General features: G+C 53.2%; 1 protein-coding gene across 1 annotated transcript in view; it reads right to left on the bottom strand.

The window, feature by feature from the left end:
- Positions 1-236: 236 nt before the first annotated feature.
- Positions 237-21,721, bottom strand: part of MAN1C1 (mannosidase alpha class 1C member 1) — a 174,507-nt gene continuing 153,022 nt past the window's right edge. Inside the window, exons 7-12 of the mRNA XM_032300879.1 lie at positions 19,548-19,641; positions 12,994-13,109; positions 6,501-6,720; positions 3,539-3,711; positions 1,989-2,104; positions 237-1,019 (exon numbers count right to left, since the gene is read on the bottom strand). Of these exons, the coding sequence (XP_032156770.1) occupies positions 893-1,019; positions 1,989-2,104; positions 3,539-3,711; positions 6,501-6,720; positions 12,994-13,109; positions 19,548-19,641 (846 nt within the window). The 3' untranslated portion in view covers positions 237-892. The remainder of the gene's footprint in view (positions 1,020-1,988; positions 2,105-3,538; positions 3,712-6,500; positions 6,721-12,993; positions 13,110-19,547; positions 19,642-21,721) is intronic.

Raw genomic sequence — 21,721 nt, 5'->3', positions numbered from 1 at the left:
TGCAGCTCCTCCCTGGGCCTCTTCCCAGTCGCAACCTGAGTATAAATGAACAATCCATCTGAAGGACTGGCCTCATGCTTCTTGAATATATCAGGACCGATTCAGGGGAGGTAATAGAAGTTGGAATCATTTACTAAATGATACCTTAAATCAACTGCTGGTTGATTATTCTTTCTGACGGTAACACTGCAATGGCTTTTTCTAGGAGTCACTGATGTGCAATGAGCCCAGTCATATTTCTTATGCAATAAACTCTTTTATTCTGGTTCACAGATTTTCCCATTACAATAATAATGAAAATATCACTAGTGATTTGTAACACTGAGGCCCAATCAAAGGGAACCCCTCCTCAAATTATAAGGTAAATGACACATAGTTGAATGTAGGGTCAGTTTTGGGCAAAAAGCATTTAAAACATAGATAATGGGGTCAAGATTTCATGTGTGCTGAAGCACTGGGTTTTGTTTATCAGGAAGACACCATTTTAGAATGCGCATGATTTTAAAAACTATATGTATAATTGTGATAAAACTAAACTGTAAAGACAAAATCAAGCAAAAACAAAAACCGAGAAACCAAAAGGAAGCAAATCAAATACATGGGGCGGATATGCAAACCTCCGGCCCTTCGGCCCTGGAATGGCAAGTGAGTGGCTTCATAGAAATTCTCTGTAGAAAGGAATGTGTGGGCCACTGTGGCCACAGCCCTCGTGTGACATCGCTGCGTCTCCAAGTCCTGTCTCCTCATAGAGGAAAAGAAGTTGCTTGTCCGACACATCTGCTGGGGGTCTGCCCGAGATGGGGCCTTCGTTCCCAATCCCTTTGAGAACAGTCCCAAATCCTGAAAAGGCAAGGCATCCCTGCAACGTTCCCAGGGTGGTGGTGGGAGACAGTCAGTGTCTGCCCCAGGCCCTGCCGGAGCTGTCTGAGTGGTTCACTGGGAGTGGGTGGGCCTCGGTGTTGAACACCCAGTCTTCCAGGGAGAGCAAGTCATCTTCAGAGAACAGAAGATAGAGATACCTGTGCCCCGGGTGGGGCAGGGAAGCAAGACACAGTCTGTCAGTGGCCTGGGGAAGAAGAGTGGGCCCGGGAACAAGTCTCGGCCTTTGTGATGGGCCCGTGGCCAAGGTCAGGAGCCTGAAACCCCAAAACTGTGGGTGGCAGGGTAGGGGTGCTAGTCTTGAGGAAGGAGGCTGTGGATGCAGAGAAAAGCCTCGAGCTTTGGGGTCGGAAGGACTTAGTTTACCCTGGCTCTGCCATCAGCCAGCTTCACCTGCCCAGCCTCGTATGTGAGCTCGCATGGCCCAGGTTCTCCTCTGCAGGGGGCTGGAGGCTGCTCTAGTCCAATAGGTTCTTATGTGCCCGCTGCTGCCCACCGAGACGCTACATTCAGAGTACACATTAGGGCACTAAGATGAACAGGGGGCTGTGACTCTAGAACTCCAGCTTCCTGCCTATGAGTTAAAATACGCATGATTTTAAAAACTAGTTGGCTGTGAGTTTTTTCCCTGATGGAAGAACTGATCATTCTGACCCACCCTAAAGGGTTAAAGCACACAGGGCTGGCTTTGGGGAACAGCGAGGCAGTGGGGTGGCCAATTTCTGTGGCAAGAAAGTGAGGGGGGTGCAGCAGCCACACTACAGAGGCCCCAGGAGGGAATGTCAATGCCAGCAACCAGTACTGACATCATCATCGTTAATCCTATCCCATTTCACACGTGAGGACGCAGCTCCCAGAACAGAAGTAACCTGGGGAGACAGGTGAGAAACTGAAGGAAGCTGCAGTACACGGCGCATCCCTAGGGAACCTGGAGTCTGCCCCAGTCTCACTCTCTGAGAAAGCGGCCTGGCCCAAGGCTCACCCCTGGGGTGCAGGGCGCTCCACCCATCTTGGGTGACCACAGGACCTAACTGTGGAGGGGAAGGACTGCGGACCCCCACCCCCGATCTCCCACCTGTCCATCCCTAGGAAAAGCCCAGGCTGCTCACTTTAGCGTCTCCGCTAGAAAGAAGCTCTGCTGCTTGTTGTCGTGGTTGGGGGTGCTACTGTACACGTCCTGGATCCCGGAGAAACCGGCTTCTGTCCGACAGTATTTCTCCAAGGCCTGAAGAAGAGGAAGACAGCATTAGCACGGGAGGGAAAGGCCCTCAAGACTTGCACATGCCTGCCAGGCTGGAGCTCGAAAACAGCACCCCCACCCCTTGGCTGCAGACTCCTGGCATTTGTGGGAACAGAAGGCCAAATTATTTGTCAGGGTTCAGCCACCTGTCCCCAGGCTGGAGGGGCCACACTCCCTCCACCCACACCTCTGAGAGCTCTGGCCTGAAGGGCTGCCTGTCCTGAGTTCTTCACCTGGTTTGAACTTAGAGGAAGCTTCTTTTTGTGTTTCAGGGGACTAGGCTGGTCTCACAGATTCACCCACAGACGTAGGCAGAGGTGAAGAGAGGCCATTAGTAATGGCCATGGGCTAGGATTTGGGATGGACTTGGTATCCCAGGGATTCTCTGGAGAGATGGTCCCTTGGCTGGAGGCACGTGGGCCATGCCATTCATCTTTCTATATAAATGCATTTTTTTTTTTTTTTGAGACAAGGTCTCACTTTGTCACCCAGGCTGGAGGGCAGTGGGACAATCATAGCTCAATGCAGCCTCAACCACCTGAGCTTAAGCAGTCCTCTTGCCTCAGCTCCTCAAGTAGCTGGGACTACAGGCATGTGCCACCATGCCTGGCTCATTTTTGTATTTTTTGGTACAGATGGGGTTTCGCTGTGTTGCCTGTAGGCTGATAAGTACAATTTCTACCCACTGAGGGGTCTGTGGACTGGGCATAGGAGCACAAGATGCTTGGCCTCTGAAGGCCAAGAATAAGGGTCCTGGAGAAGCAGGAGGACTTAACCAGGCCAGTGAACCTGAGGATGCCCCGGGCCCCATCTGAGTGCAATGCTTAGAGTGGGCATAGGGGGGCGGTAGTGGGGGAGAGAGGGGCAGAGAAGGCTCAGCATCCACCAGGGAACCTCCTGGAATCCCCATACCTGCCTCTGACACCTCCCCCAACACGGCCATGAGCTTTCTACCTAGGTGTGGGGCCAGGGGCTGAGGGCAGGGTAGGCCTCGAGGACCAGTAGAAACTAGGGTAGGGACTCCCTGAGGCTAGGCTGCCTGTGGGAAGAGGGAGGCGGAAATGAGCTGCCCAGCTTTGGGAGCAGGAAAGCATCTATCGGGACAGCAGTGGTGGCGTGGTGCTCTGGACAGCTGCCTCGCCTCTGGCCCTCTAAGTTTGCTGAGGTCTGGTCCCAAGGCCATGGGCACTCAAAACCCCCTTCATGGGTCAGCCCTGTCCTGTCTCTGGGCGGCTTTGCCCAGCTGGGGACTCCCGACTCTGTAACCACCACCTTGACCCTTTGTACTCTGAACTGTAGCCAGAGGTCAACGTGGCTTAGCCTTCCTCTCCGTGCCCAAGCCAGGGTACCTAGCACCTGGCTGTCTATGAATTCTCAGGGGCACCTGCACCCAGCCGCCCATCCCTGAGGGCCACTCACCAGCACCACCTCCCAGCCCCACTCCCTGTAGATGGGGTCGTGGGTCTGTCGCCACAGGTACATGTAGCTCTCTACCACCTCTGGCCGGAGGATGTAGTAGCTCTCACTCAGCTGGGTGGCCACGGCCTCTCTGCCAGAGTTGAACCAGAAGGCCTCGGGCCCGAGTTTGGTGTCTGGGGAAACAGCCAAGCAGAAAGCCCAGGTCAGACTTCCCACCTCCTGCTGTCCGGGATCCAGCCCCAGCTGCCTCGAACCCACGGCCAGGGTGATGTTAGGGGTGTGTGGGTGTGGGGTGCCCCTGCCTGGACTGCTGCGTGAGGCTGCACTGGCAGATGCACTGCTTCCCCCTTGGCCTGGGCTGGACAAAACAAGACCCCTGGGGACTCCAAATCTGAGCAGCTTTGGACTCTGAGTCTGAATGAGCCACTCGGCAGTCTTGGGTAGGCGAAGGTTTGGGTGGGGTCCCACAGCTGTGCACTTTGAGGCAATAGCTCTGCAAGAGGTTAGTCACACCTCAGCCAAGAGGGTTTTGGTTTTCAACACATGGGGGAAACAGAGGGTTAAACAAAGTCAGTCTCCAGTCTGCAGGATTTATCAGATCCTTTAATACGCTAATATGCAATGACCTTTTTTCTTAGAGATCTACTTTTAACACCTCCCAGGGCAAACTTGTACAGTCTCAGAACTGCTAAGGTGGAGATGAAGGGAAGATTGCCCAGAAATGCGCCTACTTCCACAGAGGGAGCCGAGGAAGGTCCGAGGAAGTCTGGGTTCTGTTACTGTCACTGTTTTGTTCTGGGGCAATTTGCTGCCATTCTTGTCTGCATGGCCATCATTTGTATGAGATGGGGTTTCGCTCTTATTGCCCAGGCTGGAGTGCAATGGTGCGATCTTGGCTCACCGCTGCAATCTCCACCTCCCGGGTTCAAGTGATTCTCCTGCTGCAGCCTCCCCAGTAGCTGAGACTACAGGCATGCACCACCACTCCCAGCTGATTTTCCTACTTTTAGTAGAGATGGGGTTTCGCCATGTTGGCCAGGCTGGTCTCAAACTCCTGACCTCAGGTAGCCCACCGTCTCGGCCTCCCAAAGTGCTGGGATTACAGGTGTGAGCCACTGTGCCAGGCTGCATGGCCATAATTAAAACCACCTCTACAGCCACGATTTATGATTTCAAAGGCTGTGCTGGGTGCTTTAATACACCATTTCAATCCTCAAAAAATGTTTCTTTACTAAGGTAATTGCTACTATCCCTCTCACACATGTGGAAACTGAGGATCAGAGAGGCTAAGTAATTTGCCCAAGGTAACACAGCAAGTTGTGGCTGAGCTGGAACTTGACTCTGGATGCATCTGATGCTTCTCATAGGGTGGTGCTCTTTCCCTCCTGGGTCTAACCCTCATAGGCCCAACATGCAGGGCATGAGGGCCAGATCCTCCTCCTTAGCCTGTCCCTCCTGTCTAGGTCACCTGAGTCCCCAGCTCCATTCCTGATGTGAGCCCTCTTCCCACCCACCAGGGTTCAGAACCCCGAGAGATCCTGGGTTGCTTTCCTCTAGAGGCAGGGGCTAGAGGTTTGCAGGACTTCCTACTCTTCCATGGCAGGCTTGAGGGAAGAGGAAATAGCTAGACCCCTGGCATCTCTAATCTTTTCAAATGGTGAAGCGGTTCCTGGCCATCAGAAAACATTTGTTTTGCCAAGTCGCTAGTGGGGTGGGGGCAGGGGCCGGCTGGAACAATATGCTCTATTAAGCGGCTGTCTTTTATGGTCTGGGCTGATTGTCCCAGACAAGTAGTGAGCTTTTTATTATTCCTGAGATTTCTTATTTGTTTATGGCCCTGGCAGAGCAAGCGCTTTGAAGAGAAGGAACGACCAGTTTTAAAGACCCATTGCGAATCTCTGACTTCCTGGAAACAGCTCCAGGAGACCCCATTCAACTGGAGCGGCGCAGACACATGGTGGTGAGCTGTCCGCAAGTGCCAGCAGTGCTGCTGGCCAAGGCGGCGGCCAAAGACCTTTCTCATGGGACCCTGTGCCTCACTCTGAGACCTGTGTCATTATTCCCATCCAACAGACAAGAAAACAGAGGCAGCCCAGCTGGTAGCGGCAGAGCGGCGCTTGAGCCTGGGATTTTGACTCCAAATCTTGGGTCGACCCCTCCAACCAACACTGGGATTAACACTGAGAGCAGCAGATGTCTCCTGGGACCACAAGGGGGCCAGGGATTTTTCTGAGGGGCGCAGTCTGCATGCCGGGTGGAACCAGACATCAGAAGGCTTGGGTTCTAGCCCAGATCAGTTCTTCACGTGCAGTGTGACTTTGGCTAAGTCACCTCCCCTCTCTGGGCTGACTCCGTTTCTCTGTGCAGAATGAGGAGCCAGGCTCATGCTCTCACATGTGACCCCTGACTCTAGCGTCTGACAATTCAGTGGTGACTAGTGGGTGGGGAGGACCAAGCTCTCAGGCTTTCCGGTGGTCATGGGTCAAAGAGGCAGACTAAACAGGTGGGAGTAGGAGGCAGTGAGACCCACTCTACGGCGGGTGCTGGGGAAAAGGCAGAGGCACAGTCGAAGGTAGGGGACTCAGGGTGGGACACGTGTTGGGCTCAGGAAGCCACCATTTCTGCCTCAGGGGCTGGAGGATCCTTTACTCTGTGTCCCCAAGGGACCTTGGCCAAGTAACCTCTGAGCCTCAGTTTCCTCATCTGTGTGGTGAGGTTCAGTGATGGTGTGTGTCAAGGGTGGAAGAGTGCTGGGCACATGCAAAGTGTTTACCGTGCCGGTACTACCTTCCCTTTCATTCAGGGGACAGTCTCGGAGCCTGGACAGCACATCTCTCAAATTCCACCTAACTTCCAAGGGGAAGCTTCCCTAAGGCCATGTGCTTCCTTCGCTCACTGCTGCTGGTCTTTCCTGGTGTCTAGCCTCAGTCTCTCCTGCTGCCCCTTCCCCTTGCAGGGTTACCTGAGCGGGCGTATGACTCGTGGCACGTCTTGGTGATCTGGGCTGCGAGCTCTCGGTAGTGGGCCCTCTTTTCTTCCTTGGCATCCTCAGCGCCGAGGGCGATCATGCCCCCGGAGAAACAGGCCAGGTGCCCCATCTTGTGGTCCAGAATCCCCCCTCGCCACTCAGCAATGTAGGTCAGCCCCCCGGGAGAGACATTCAGCAAGTAGGTCTCTATCGCCTGGGAGCAAGGTGGGGATTGGGCGGGGAGAAGGGGCATGGGAGGGCACAGAGAAGGGGGGAAAGGATGGAGAATGAACATTTTGGAGACAGTAGCAAGAGCAGCTCTGCCAAGCCCTCCATCCCAAGCAGAGGAGGCCCAATGATCTCTGCTGACCAAGATGCCTGCCAGGGCCACAGGAGGGGCTGCTACTTGCTAGGAGGCTCAGACTCAGGGCAGCTCCCCAGGGCAAGTCTCTCACACAGCCTTTAAAATCTTCTATGTTTTAAAAAACATTAAAAGTTTTTATTTTTAAAATATGTCCTCCATTATGTCCTCTGATCTTAACCGGAAGCCCAGCTAGCCTGTGGATGGATTTCAGGGGTCCAGGCCCCTAAAACTGTACCCAACACTTTTTTGTGGATGTGCATATTTATGGGAAGAATGTCCATCTATTCTTATCCGTTTCCTGCAGAAAGTGAAGCGCTGCTCTCTACGGGTATTTTGTCACGTTTCCTCATTTAATGCCTATAGCAAGCCAGGCACCTTGGTGGTAGCATCCAACACAGATAAACGGGGGCGGGGAGGCAGCTTGTTCCAGGTCACCCAGCCACACCAGCCTAGAAATAAGACCCCACAAGGTCCAGAGCTCTGCTTCTCCACTACCCAACGGCCATGCCTTTTGGTGGGAAAAGAGGTGATGCTGCTGTAAACTCTGGGATGTCGAGGCTGTGAAAAGTGTCAGACTGCTGTCAGCCCCAGGAGCCCTGGGCACAAGAGGGGGTGGGAGGAGCCTCACACAGCCTCCAGCCAGACTCCATGGGCTGGTGGGACCTGGTCCATGACTGGGGTCCTCTGGGGCCCTTGCCAGGCCTCTGCCTCCACTCTCACCCCTCCAATCTACTCTTCAGGGGGTCTCTGAACTTGGTAATTAACGAACTGGATCATATCACCTGCCTGCTTAGAACCTTCAGTGGTTTCCAAGTGCTCTTATGTGAAAGTCCAGAGGGGCCTCCAAGACTCCATGATCTGGACCCTGAGGGTGGACCTGATGCTATGGACATGGCTCTTGGGCACAGACTCGTCAGGTTCAAATCTCATCTCCACCAGTTCCATGCTGTGTGATACTGGGCAGGTTGCCTGTTCTCTCTGTGCCTCAGTTTCCTAATGTATAAACTTGGGAGAAGAGCATTAACTGCCTCTTAGGGTTGTGAGAATTAAATGAGATAAGTCTGCAGGGCTTGGCATATTTTCCAGCAGAGAGTCCCCAATAATTACCGGCTCCTGTGATTCCTCTGCAGTCTGTCTCCTGCCCTCCCTTCTCCCCCTATCTCACCCACAGTGGCTCCTTTCACTCATGCACCTCCTGGCTTCCAGTCTTTCCTGAGCCATTAATTTCCTTGGTGTCAGTGCTGTGCTAGGTGCTGGGGCTACAGGTGTGCTGGAGAGAAGCCTGGACCCTGCCTCAGGGAGCTCACCCATTAGAGCAGAGAATTTCCAATAAAACCAAATATACATGAGAGGGGAAATTTGTTTTGTTTTGAGACACAGTCTCACTCTGCCTCCCAGGTTGGAGTGTGGTGGCACAATCTTGGTTCACTGCAACCTCTGCCTCTCAGGTTCAAGCCATTCTCACGCCTGAGCCTCCGAAGTAGCTGGGATTACAGGCACGCGCCACCACCCCCAGCTCATTTTTGTATTTTTAGTAGAGACGGGGTTTCACTGTGTTGGCCAGGCTGGTCTTGAACTCCTGACCTCAGATGATCCACCTGCCTTGGCCTCCCAAAGTGCTGGGATTACAGGCGTGAGCCACCACAACTGGCTGAGAGGTACAATTTGTGATCAGCATTTTGAATAAAACAAAGTGAGAGGATGAGATTAAAAAATTGGCAGGGGGTAGGCGCTGGACACAGTGGTTCACGCCTATAATCCCAACACTTCGGAAGGCTGAAGCAGATGGATGACTTGAGCCCAGTAGTTTGAAACCATCCTGGCAATATGGCGAAAACCCATCTCTACTAAATATATAAAAATTATCTGGGCATAGTAGTGTGTACCTGTAGTCTCAACTACTTGGGAGGCTGAGGTGGGAGAGTCATTTGAATCTAGGAGGCAGAGGTTGCAGTGAGCAGAGACTGCGCCACTGCACTCCACCCTGGGCAACAGAGGGAGACTCTGTCTCAAAAAAAAAAAAAAAAAAATTGGGGCAGGGGCAGTGCCCTACTTTGCAGAGTGAGGCCAGGGAATGTCTCTGCAAAGGTGACATTCTCAAAGGCTACATTTTTCTTCCTCCTTCGGGGCTTGGCTGATGCTCCAGCCCTGACTCTGCTAACTCCACCTCCTCCAGGATGTCACTTACTTGGAGAGGATGCCCCAATTTAAAGCAGGACTGTCACTCCCGTTACCTGTGGACCCATCACCTTTCTACCTGGTGCCATTCCTACTTGGTGTATGTTTCTGTTGCATACCTGTCTCTCTCCCAGACTCTGAGTGCTGTGTGACAACAGAAGCCACCACCAGCAGCCCCCAGTCAGTGCGAGACATGCAGAAGATGCTCACAAAACATTCGTTCACTCCTCGGTCTGTTTTTTCCTTTTTTCTCTCCGGTCAGGGCCCAGGGCTGTGAGCTGGCTACAGGACCCACACTGAGTGGCAGGTGGGGAAGTGCTCATGATGTGACATGCCGGGGCACCTGCTCCACATGGGGGAGTGCTGAGGGCACCTGCAAAGCAGCCGGGCTGCCGGGGAGGGGAGTGGTCTGCTCTGGGCCCCTCCTGGCTCCCGGGCAGAGCCAAGTCCCCAGCGGCTGCTTGGCATTGCTAAGCATGCCATGCAGGGGAGGAGTGTCAGGGCTCAGAAACCTGGGTCAGAGTCATCAGTTGTCAACACACTGGGAGAGAACACAGACATGTGAGGGAGACTTCAGGATGCCACACACTGGAGCTGGCACCTGCACCGGCCAGACCGTCTCCCTCTGGTTATTTCCACTTGGGGTTGGCCCCAAGCTAAGCCACTGCAGTCAAGAGGAAATTACAAACCAGTGCCTCTTTGAAGACAATTGAGACACGCAGATGCAAAGGCAAAAAACAAGGCTTTCTAAAACTCCGAGCACAATACGAGACGGCGCAGCCTGGCAAACGACTGGTAAAGGTTTTCATCACAGCAAGAGGCAGTGCAAGGAGCTAAGGGGGGCATAAGACCGGGCTTACTTTTTAAATATATTAACAAGAACGTTTGTACTGTTCCTTGCAGAGCAGGGGTAACCTGTAGGCACTGAGTACCGAGTAGTGGGAGGCCTGGGTCTGAATCTCAGCCCTGCAATTTAAGAGCTAGATGACTTTGGGTGACATTTCAGTTTTCTGAAGAGTCACTTTGCTCATCTACAAAACAGGAATAACAATTGCTGGATCGGTTGTGAGGACTAAAGGAGACGATATTCGAAGGCTGGCTCAGCGCCTGGTGCTGGCTGTTCCTTCCTCTGCTGCCGGCAGGAGCCCCCATCTGAGCACTCGAGGGAGGGGTTTCAGACAGGCCAGGCCCCTCTGTGATTTGGCCACCGGTAGGTGAGGGCCAGCCCATGGATCTGGAGTCAGATCCGTGTTTGTGTCCTGGCTCTGACACTTGTTGCTGTGTGGACCTTGGGCCTTTCTATCCCCTCAGTTTCATCATTTGTAAGATGGGGACTAAAGACAACAAGGTACTTCGCGCACTGGTCCAGAGAAGGCCCAAGTGACTGAAGCTCTCCCTGTTCTTGTTTTTCTCCTGCGGTGACACTCAGGGGTGTGCCCAGTCCAATCTATCTGACCCTCCCATGCCCACCCCAGCTGGACACTGGTCTAACCTGGTGGTTTCTGACCCCAGCTGCACAACAGAATTGTGGGAGAAACTTTTTAAAAAGCTTGGATTGGGATTTAATTGGCCTGGGGTGAGGCTAGGCACGGGATTTTTAAGCTCCCCAGGTGATGCTAAGGTGCAGGCAGGGGTGAAGGTCTTTGCTCAGTGGTTCCCAGCCCTGGTTATACATGGAAATCCCAAGGTTTATATGTGGCCCGGGCTGGGGCCCAGAGGTTCTGAGTCAGGGGTGCAGTCTGGACATCAGGACTTTGCAGCTCCCTAGGTGATTTTAACATGCCAACAAGGTTGAGAACCACCAGAACATTCTTCAAAACCCCAAACTTGCCAGAGGCCCAGCTTTCACCCAGGGTCACAGACACTCCAGCTCTTCACTGGGGAGATCAAATGCAGAGAGCAAAGCCTCTTCTATTCAAAGTTCTCTCCTATAAAATCAAGTGCTCCGGAGTTTCCTTAAATAATTCATGGCCATTTCTTCCCTTGAAGCCTCAACTACAGTGTGCCCTGAGGACAGGGAGCCTGGCTGCTCATTAACTTCATGTTTACTCTGTAAGGGAAGGCATAAAGGGCCTCTGGGCAGCAGGCTCCGGCCACCACCGCCACCAGCTGCACACGAATTCTCTGACGGGCTCTGGTCTGAGCTCAGCCAAAGCCAGGAGTGAACAAGGCTGAGACTCAGATTGAGATGGGACTGGAGTCCCAGAAGCTGCTTCATGACTGAGGTCTTGTGCCAGGGAGCTGGGCAGGGAAAACTCATTGCTGAGCCTACAGTTTAAAGGGTCCTGAGCTCTACCAGTCCATGTCAATGTGTGTCTTTTAAGCACCACCATTCCTGGCCAGATTCCTGTGATCAGAGGGTAGTTAGAGATCATCTAAACATCCATTCATCTGTCCACACCCACCTACCCATCCACCCACTCATCTGTCTACTCACCCATCCTTCCCTCCATCCATCCTTTCAGCATTCATTCATTCATTCGTTTGTTTGCAAAACAGTTACCATGTGCCTGCTATGTGCCAGGCAGTTTTAGGCGCAGACAAGATCTCTGATCTCAGATAACTCATATTGTATTTGGGGAAGATAGACAATGAAGAAGTAAACAAATCTGTGCCTGTGATAATTTTAGAGGCTGATGAAGTTGAAGAGAATAAGCCTGGGAATGTGATAGGCTGGGAATGGTAGTTTCAGTGGCATTTGACTTGAGAGTTGACTAGTGAGTGGGACCCAGCCATTGCAATGAAATTCCAGGCAGGGGGGGTAGCAAGTGCAAAGGCCCTGAGGTGGGAATCACCTGGGGTATCTGAGGAAGAGCAGGAAGACTGGTGCCCAGAGCCCAGAGCGCATAGGGCAAAGAGGTAGGCATGAAGTCAGGGTGATCAGCAGGGCCCAGGGAAGGCGGACCTGGTGGGTAAAGGAGAGGAGTCGGGTTTATTACAGGTGCTAAGGGAAGCCAGAGAGGAGAGGGATGTGCGTGTCCAGCTCGTCTGGCTTTTGTTCCCCATAGAGCATTCAGAGTGCAAAGCAGAGGGGAAGCCAGTTTAAAGGACATAAGGGGGTAATGTAGACCCAGGTGGTGGCAGAGTAGCTCCAACTTGCTCAACTTGCTTTATGGGGAAACTGAGGCCCAGAACCCGCTCAGTGCCTTTTCCTTAGTTGAGTTCCGAGGTGTCTGTTCAGCAGTGGGGTTCTCTAGCTCTCTTCCCAGCAGCTCAGGCTAGCTGATTCCCTCTTCTGTCCTGGTCTAGCCCTCTTCCCAGCAGCTCAGGGTAGCTGATTCCCTCTTCTGTCCTGGCCTCTCCAGTTTGGAGGGACTCACCTCAGCCTTCCAGCCCTCATTCACTCCATACCTCACCGACAGACCAGCAGTGGTGCCAGCTCAGCCAGCTCTGTGCTGTGTGGCTTTGGGCAAGGGCCTTCCCCTCTCTGGGACTTGGTTTCCATCCACATAAAGAGAAGGAGCAAAACTGGATGCTCCACTGAAGGAGACCTCTTCCAGCTTGGACATACTTCTCATGTCACCTCTGTTGCGCAAGGAAGACATGGCTAAAGGTCTCACTCTAGCAGCCACCATTGGGGGTGCAAGCCCACAGTGTGGCTGCGCTCTGGGCTCTGATACATCATCTGACGCACAGACAGCAAGCAGGTGGTGGTTTCTGAATCAGACTAAGGGTCACTTCCTGTGAGAACTCGGACAAACGACTTTACCTCCCCGAGCTTGGGTTTTGCATCTAAACCAGTCTCAATCTTAGAGCATTCGGGAGGGTCCACAGGGGTGTAAAACGCCTGCTGGGAGGGGACTGTCCTGTCAATCTTCTTCACTGCAGGGGGTGGGAGCAAGCCTCGGCCCATCTGGCCCCGCAGCCCCCCCAGCACTCAGGGGCCTGTGAGAGAGCCTGGGGCTGCTGACCAGCATCCCGTGAATAATCCAGTGCTTGTCTTACCTCCAAGGCTTCGTAGTACATATTTTTAGCCTCCATATCTGTCTTGCCCGACATCAACCAGGATTTGATCAAATATTCATAAAAACTGTCCCCGAGTCCTCCAACCGAGACGTGGTCTGTGAGGGGGAAGGGAACAAGAACGTTATCTCTATCTGCCGTCGGCTCTCACAGGGCAGTGCCTTGCACGCCCACCTGGCCTCAGGGGCCCGGTGCCTAAACGGGTGGGAAGTGGGCATCTCGCCAGCAGCCACTGAACTTGGACCAGGGACTGTCCTGTGCAAAAGTGCAAGGGCTCATCCGGCGGGTGCTTTAAATCGCTTGCCTTAGCAGGCTGGGGATGCAGGGCCTCTGGTTATTAACTGTAAATGAGTTGCATTTCTTTACAAAGATAATCTGGTGGCAGGGAGTTCAGAGATTTTTATTACCCAGTGACAAACATGATAATTAATGCTGGGCAGCTTCATAAAAGGCCATGGGAAAGAGGAGGAAGAGCCTTAATTTAGCTGGCCAAGCCCTCAAGTAAGGAGCCACTCTAGAAAAACTGAGTTTAAATTTAGCAAATTGGGATAAATGGAGTTCTAAGGGGCGGGGGAGGGAAAAATTGAGCCGGAAACCCCCCTCTCTGGCCCGGTGGCCTCTGCCTGCTGGACGGTGGGCTGGGCCAGCCCAGGAGCGGAGCCTCGCAGGCTGTGGCCGAACTCGGAGCTGTCTCCAGCCAGGGCTGCCCCAGGAGGAACAGGGGTTGCCCAAGGAACACTTCACTGCAGAAGCAAGACAGAAAGCATTTCATTCCCAGGCTTTGAAAATTAACAACAGGGAAATGTAAAGGCATTTGATAGATTTAAGAAAGAACAAACCAGCTCTGTGTTCTGATTCACTTAAAGCAGAGAGACAGAGAGAAGAAAGAAAACGGGGGGTGGACCAAAGGCGGGGTGGGGGGGGAATGGGCAGAGTGTTTTCAACTCCTCAGCAGGAGAAGGGGGCAGAAAGAGGGAGAGGGAACGTTGCGGGGCGGGGGGAGGGATAGAAAGAGAGAGAGAACATGCCAACAGCTACCATTTATTGTGGGCCAGGAGCCTCACTGTATTATTTATAACTTCATCTTCCCCGGGCACCCTGCAAGGTAGGCACTATCGACCCCATTTCCCAGATGGGAGAACAGCAACTGAGCCTAAACGGCTCGTCCAAGGCCGTCGAGCTGGTGAAGGGCAGAGCCTCACTTCCACAGCTGCACACAGTCAGCCCGAGAGTAAGACAGAGACTCGCAGAGACAGACAAGTGTGAGGACTAAGGGACCAAAAGACAGGGCGAAGGCAGATGGGACCCAGGAAGCGGGGTCGAGAGGAGGCCAGCCACATGGTACACCGCCCTTCCGGCCCCCTCCAGCCCTGATCCATAAATAAGTCCTGGCCCAGCAAGGGTTCCAGAACCGACTAGCATCTGCAAAAACTGGAACATTTAAGATGAAGCGCGCGCTTTGAGGAGGAGCTGGAAGGGGCCAGGGTGGGCTGGGCCGTGCTCTGGTATGGAGAGAAGGGAGACGTGGCACCTCTCTCCTTCCTAGGTGCCCCACAGAAGGGGAGGGCTGAGCCAGGCCTGGCATGTTGAGGAGGGGCAGGTCTGTTGCAGAGCAGGGGTCAGGGGAGGCTGGAAGTCAAACTGAGTTCCAGGCCTCTGCTCAGAGACCTTCTCCAGCCCTGTCACAGGCACAGCAGCTACGTACGGGCGCTGTCACCTGTGTGGCACGCCCTCCCCACCTCGTAACCCATGCGGGGGCTCAGGCGTTCTCACAAGCCTGCTCAGGGTCTCTCCCCATAGGGTGGCGGGGGGATTTAGTGAAACAAGGCCGGGCACCATCTGAAGCCCTTGAGGCAGTGCTCCCCTTGGGTGGTGGGCTTGCCTGGCCATCGGGTGCCCGCCGGGTGTGTGGTGAGTGCCTGCGTATGGCTCTGCCTCCCTCACTAGCGCGTGGGCTCTTTGTGGGGAGGCACAGCATGCAATTCCCGCTCTGTGCCCGGTAACTACAAGGTGCACAGGGATGCCCAGGGAGTGCTGAGTGGGTGAAAGGGAGGGAGGCTTGAGCCGTGCCGGGAAGGGCCTCGAATGCCAAGCCAAGGAGTTGAGACACAATCATGTGGTAGCGGAGTGTGTGCGTGACAAGGCTTCCTTGGGAGGGCACATAGGGGAGGGAACCAGGTCATTAGAGTCTGGTGTGCGGAGATGTGACTGCCTCTCGGGGGCACTCGCATGGACATCTCACATGTGAGGGTCCCACTGCTTTACTGTGTGTGTGTGTGTGTGTGGTGTGTGTGTGTGTGTGTGTGTGCGCACTGAGGGGTATGGGTGTGTGGATGTGTTTGGGGAGTGTGTGTGTGGTAGTGTGTGTGAGGGAGTGTGTGTGGTGTGTAGCATGTGAGAGGAGTATGTGTGGTGTGTGTGTGTGAGGGGAGTGTGTACTGTGTGTGGGTGTGTGGGTGGTGTGTAGTATGTGTGTGGGGGAGTATGTGTAGTGTTTGGGGTGTGTGCATGTGAGAGGAGCGTGTGGTGTATGTGTGAGGGTGTGCAGTCTGTGTGTGAGGGAAGTGTGCAGTGTGTGGGGGTACGTGTAATGTGTGTAGTGCATGTGTAAGGTGAGTATGGATGTGTGTGAGGGAGTGTGTAGTTTGTGTGTGAGGGAAGCGTGCAGTGTGTGGGGTTGTGTGTAATGTGTGTGTAGAGCATGTGTAAGGTGAATATGGATGTGTGTGAGGGAGTGTGTAGTGCGTGTGTGTGTAACGTGTATAAGCGTGTGTAAGGGGAGTATGGATGTGTGTGAGGGAGTGTGTATGTGTATGTGAGGGGAGCGTGTGTAGTGTGTGTGGGGGAGTGTGGGTGTGCAGTGTGTGTGATGGGAGTATGTGCAGTGTGTGGGTATATGCGTGAGGAGTGTGTAGTGTGTGTATATATGAGGGGAGTGTGGGGAGTGTGTAGTGTGTGAGTGTGTGTAGGGGAAGAGTGTGTAATGTGTTTATGTAGAGTGTAAGGGGAGTATGGATGTGTGTGAGGGGAGTGTGTGTAGTGGGAATATGTGTAATGTGTGTGTGGGGTGTGTGTGGGTGTGGTGTGTGAGGGGAGTCTGGGTGTGTGGGTCTGTGTGTGAGGGGGAGTATGTAGTGTGTGTGTGTCTGGGAGGGAGTGTGGGTGGTAGGTGTGTGTGTAGTGTGTTGTGTGTATGTGTGTGTGTGGGAGGGAGTATGGGTGGTAGATGTGTGTGTAGTGTTGTGTGTGGGGGGTGGTAGGTCTGAGTGTAGTGTGGTGTGTGTGGGAGGGAGTGTGGGTGGTAGGTGTGTGTATGTAGTGTGTTGTGTGTGTGTGTGTGAGTGTGGTCTTTCCCAACACTGACAGAGGGGCTGGGAGAAGCACAGGCACAGGAGAAGACGTGGCTCTGCATTAGCTCAGGGCGCACCCCTGCCCACTCTGGGCCTCAGTTTCCCTTCTGTAGTGCGTGAAGGGGGCATAAGCTGGTGTCCGTGAGCCCCAAAGCAGAGTCGGGCTCTGCTGCTTCCTGACTGTGCCAATGTGCTTGTCACACCTGGCAGCAGGAGGCTGAGCCACAAGCCTGGAAATCAGCCGACCTGATGCTGGGGAAGCTGCCAGGCTGCAGCTCACGCTCCTGTATCCGCCAGGGAGGTCTGGACTTGCCACTTCCTTCCCACAGAAGAAAGTGTGGGATTCAGGCAGTGGACAAGGAGGACAAGTTACTCAGGCACCACAGTGAGGGGCTGGTGACCCCCCCCCCCCACAGCTCTCAGCGGGTCAGCCTTAGGGTGGTCTCATCTGTGTTGGGTGCAATCGGGAGCCTGGTGAATTTATCCTGGGTGTGAAGTCAGCAGGATGGTCTTGGGGCTTCCCTGTTGCCCTGGAAGCTTGGTTTCCAGGAGGAGTGGGAAGCTGATGAAAAGAGGCCTGGGTAGCTGAGACACAGTCCTAATTCCTCCTCCGCCTCGTTAGGCTGCAATTTCTGTGGTTGCAAATGGGCTACACAGTCCCTGCCTGTCCTGCCTTCAGGCTTGTTCTGAAGATTCAAGAAGAGAAAGTGACATGCATGTACTTAAGCTTATGCAAGGTGCTAATGCTATCATGTGATAAAAGAATACATGTGCACCAAAAAAAAAACTCAACAAAAAAACCACAGCAAACCTGGGATGACCCCAGGCACCAAGGCCAGGGGAGGAAGAAGGCAGACATTTGGGCGTTAGAACCCCCTCTGCTCTTTAGCAGGCTGAGGGCTCGTATTTTATTAATAGGAAACAATTTCCCATATGTGACTGACTTTGCCTGGACCTGCAGCCCCTGGCACAGCCAGAGAAGAAAATTATGCTTCCCAGCAGGGGCTCCCTCATAATTTGCCAAGGTAACAGTTTAGCTGGAAGCCCACACTCCTCTCAGCCCTTTTCATGGTTCTGCTGCCTTGCCCTGGAGCAGCTCCGCCCAGCAGAGGGGTTTATCTCCTTACCCAGTCAGGTCTTGCAGTTAAAGCCACTAACTGTTATCGAACTGCCTCTTCCCGTGCCCATAATCTGCAATTCAAGCCTTCATTCCCCATGCCCCCCGACTCCCCGCCCCCGCCACCTGCCCTGTACTCTTGGATTTGGCGGTGTGTTTTGGTTAAAAATACTTTGCATTTCGGTAAGTGGTTTTTACAGGAGGCCACTTGGGGTAAGGTGATTACTGGGGAGATTGCTGGGTGGGGTTTTCTGAGGGAGGCTCAGGTTGGAGGGAAAGGCCTCAGCTGCTTCGCCACAGTGCCCCTAATGCCTCCTCTCTAGGGCCCACTTGCATTGCTCCCTCTTGGGACAACCTGTGTCATCTTTGGAGGATGGAAGTGAAATATGTTTCCTGCAGCCTTTGACCATTCTTCCTACGCCCCTCCATGGCACACAAAGAATGCATCTCACTTTCTTCTCTCATTTTGCAGGACAGGAAACCAAGGTTCAAAGAGATACAGTGAATTCCCCCCAAGCCATGCAGTCATTAGACTCCTATCTGCTCTGCCTCTGAGCCCTTACTGATGTCACAACAGCTGGGTTGAAGGCAGGGGAAAGGGTAAGGGTTCTTATTTGCACACAGCACTGGAGGTGGGGGCTCTGGCAGGTCTTGGGAGGCCCCATGGAACCTGTCACTGCCAATTCTGGCTGACCATGGCCATGTGACCAGGGCCTGCCTCTGCTTCCCAGAGCTGGGCTTCTCAACAGGCATACACATTCCAGGGGCCTGGGGCACCTGCCCACATGTTCACACCTAAGTGACCCCCAAACCCATTTCTGTTGCACTGGGTGGGGCTGGTGGCTTGTGAATGATGTTCCATGGGTGACTGGTTATTATCTGGCTAAGAAACAAGTCTCTGAACAGAGAACTGAAAACTCCGGGACTGTTTCTTGTAGGTCTAAGATGCAAAGGTGAATTCATGTTTTTTTTTTTTTTTTCTTTTTGAGATGGATTCTCCCTCTGTCTCCTAGGCTGGAGTGCAATGGTGCGATCTTGGCTCACTGCAACCTCTACCTCCCGGGTTCAAGCAATTCTCCTGCCTCAGGCTCCCGAGTAGCTGGGACTACAGACACATGCCACCACACCTGGCTAATTTTTCTATTTTTAGTAGAGACAGGATTTCATTATGTTGGCCAGGCTGGTCTTGAACTCCTGACCTTGTGATTCACCTGTCTCAGCCTCCCAAAGCACTTGGATTACAGGCATGAGCCACGGCTGTATTTGTAAATTAGTGATTTATTTCTACATTGTTGTACAGCTTTTTTTTTTTAAATTAAAGTTGGGGCCGGGAGTGGTGGCTCAAGCCTGTAACCCCAGCACTTTGGGAGACCAAAGTGGGTGGATCATTTGAGGTCAGGAGTTCAAGACCAGCCTGGCCAACAGGGTAAAGCCCCGCCTTTACTAAAAATACAAAAAATTAGCTAGGCATGGTGGCACACACCTGTAGTCCCAGCTACTTGAGAGGCTGAGGCAGGAGAATCTCTTGAACCTGGGAGGCAGAGGTTGCAGTGAGCCACAACTGCGCCACTGCACTCCGGCCTGGGCAACAGAGTGACTCCATCCCAAAAAAAAAAAAAACAAAAAAACTTAAAGTTGGAAGTGGGGAGCCTGATCAAAGGGGCTGGGAAAGGATGCCTGGCTTCTCTTGGAGCTACTTCTAGAATGGACGACTCCACCTGGGACCTTCCCAAGAGCCTGGAGTATAATGCAGGAGGCTCCCGCAGCAGTGTAAGAGATGGAAGGCCGTGGCACTGACAGGGCAGGAGAAGGAAGGGTGAGGAGCGTGCAGGGCAGGCCTTCAGTAAACAGCAGCCCTCACATCCAGCACAACAGCAGCAGACAACCACGGGCAAGCCCCCAGGATGCGTGTGAAGGCAGGTGGCGTCCAGGAGCACTGAGCCAACGCCTTGCTGGCTCTGTGGCTCTGACAAACACATCCTCACTCAGCCCGGGGGCCTGGAAGGGTCTTCCTAGGAAGCCTGGGCAGGACCCCGCCGAAGGAGAGGCAGCGGTGTCACTGTACTCACGTTGCACCCAGTTCCCACTCACTGGGCTGAGGAAGTTGGGGTAGAGGCCAAAGGGCTTTTCAATCTTCCTGAGGACCTTGCGGATGTTCCTGACCTGCCAAAAGACGGACACCAGGTGAGTCTTCATGTTTCCCAAGAAGCCAACTGCACCCAGCCTGCTGAGGATGGGAGGCAGCTGGTTCTGATGCAGGGAGGAAACCTTTCAAGGAGGCAGGAAGGGGGAGCTGCCCATCGGCCTGTAGGCTCCAGCCCACAGGTGGTGACATGGCCTTGCCCTGGTGCCACGGGCAGGGTGTAGCAGGGCCTGATCCCTCGTCTCTCCATTGACAGCTCTGCCTGGTGCCCGGACAGTCTCACCCCAGAACCACTGTCTGGCCGACTCTTACCCCACCCGACTCTGAACACGTCTTCACTACTTGCTGCTTTAGGGATCCTTTTTGGCTCTTTTGGGGAAGGGGGGGGCCTTTTTTTTTTTTTTTTGAGACAGAGTCTCACTCTGTCACTCAGGCTGGAGAGTAGTGGCATGATCTCGGCGGCTCATTGCAACCTCTGCCTCCAAGGTTCAAGCAAAGCTCATGTCTCAGCCTCCCGAATAGCTGAGATTATAGGCCTGTGCCACCATGCCCAGCTAATTTTTGTATTTTTAGTAAAGACGTGGTTTCACCATGTTGGCCAAGCTAGTCTTAAACTCCTGACTTTTTTTTTTTTTTTTTTTTGAGACAGAGTCTCACTCAGTCACCCAGGCTGGAGTGGGGGTGGTGCATCTCAGCTCACTGCTGCGGTGGCGCAATCTCAGCTCACTGCAACCTTGGCCTCCAGGGTTCAAGTGATTCTCCTGTCTCAACCTCCTGAGTAGCTAAGACTGCAGGCATGCATCACCACACCCAGCTAATTTTTGTATTTTTAGTAGAGATGGGGTTTTGCCATGTTGGCCAGGCTGGTCTTGAACTCTTGACCTCAAGTGATCCACCGGCCTCGGCCTCCCAAAGTGCTGGGATTATAGGCGTGAGCCATTGTGCCTGGCCTAGGGAGGGTTCTTTTAAAGATGGGGTTAAGTGACAGCAGCTCATTTGTTAGCCTTAGGTAAAATTGCCTTGTTAATATGTCAAAAATAGTCAAATCCATCAATCCTACTATTTGGTATATATCCAAAGGAAATGACATCAGCATGTTGAAGAGATTATCTACATTACTGTGTTCACTGTAGCATTATTCAAATAGCCAAGATGTGGAATCAACCTAAGTGTCCATCAGCAGATGAATGAATAAAGAAAATGTGGTATAGCCAGGCATGGTGGCTCACGCCTGTAATCCCAGCACTTTCGGAGGCCAAGGGAGGCGGATCACTTGAGGCCCGGAGTTTAAGACAAGGCGTGGCAACATAGTGAAACCCCATCTCTACTAAAAATACAAAAATTAGCTGGGCCTGGTGGAACAGGCCTATAATCTCAGCTACCTGGGAGGCAGAGGCAAGAGCACTGCTTGAACCTGGGAGGCAGAGGTTGCAGTGAGCAGAGACGGCACCATTGCACTCCAGCCTGGACTCTGTCTCAAAAAAAAAAAAAAAAAAAAAAAGAAGGAAAGAAAACAAAATATGGTATAGTATAGGCTGGGCACGGTGGTTCACTCCTGTAATCCCAGCACTTTGGGAGGTTGAGTTGGGCAGACTGCTTGAGCCCTGGGGTTTGAGACCAGCCTGGGTAACGCATGGTAAAACTCTGTCTCTACAAAAAATACAAAAATTAGCTGGCTGTGGTGGCACATTCTTGCAGTCCTAGCTACTCAGGAGGCTGAGGTGGGAGGATCGTTTGAGTCCAGGAGATTGAGGCTGCAGTGGGCTATAATCGTGGCACTGTACTTTAGCCTGGCAACAGAGTGAGACCCTGCCTGTTAAAAACAAAAAAACCAGGCCGGGCGCGGTGGCTCAAGCCTGTAATCCCAGCACTGTGGGAGGCCGAGGCGGGTGGATCACGAGGTCAAGAGATCGAGACCATCCTGGTCAACACGGTGAAACCCCGTCTCTACTAAAAATACAAAAAATTAGCTGGGCATGGTGGCGCGTGCCTGTAATCCCAGCGACTCAGGAGGCTGGGGCAGGAGAATTGCCTGAACCCGGGAGGCGGAGCTTGCGGTGAGCAGAGATCGCGCCATTGCACTCCAGCCTGGGTAACAAG

This window comes from Sapajus apella, unplaced genomic scaffold (genome assembly GCF_009761245.1).
Source record: "Sapajus apella isolate SASKATOON/1434 unplaced genomic scaffold, GSC_monkey_1.0 scaffold43, whole genome shotgun sequence".
Taxonomy (NCBI): Eukaryota; Metazoa; Chordata; class Mammalia; order Primates; family Cebidae; genus Sapajus; species Sapajus apella.
The sequence above is the reverse complement of the archived record's forward strand: the minus strand, read 5'-3'. Positions and strand labels throughout refer to the sequence as shown.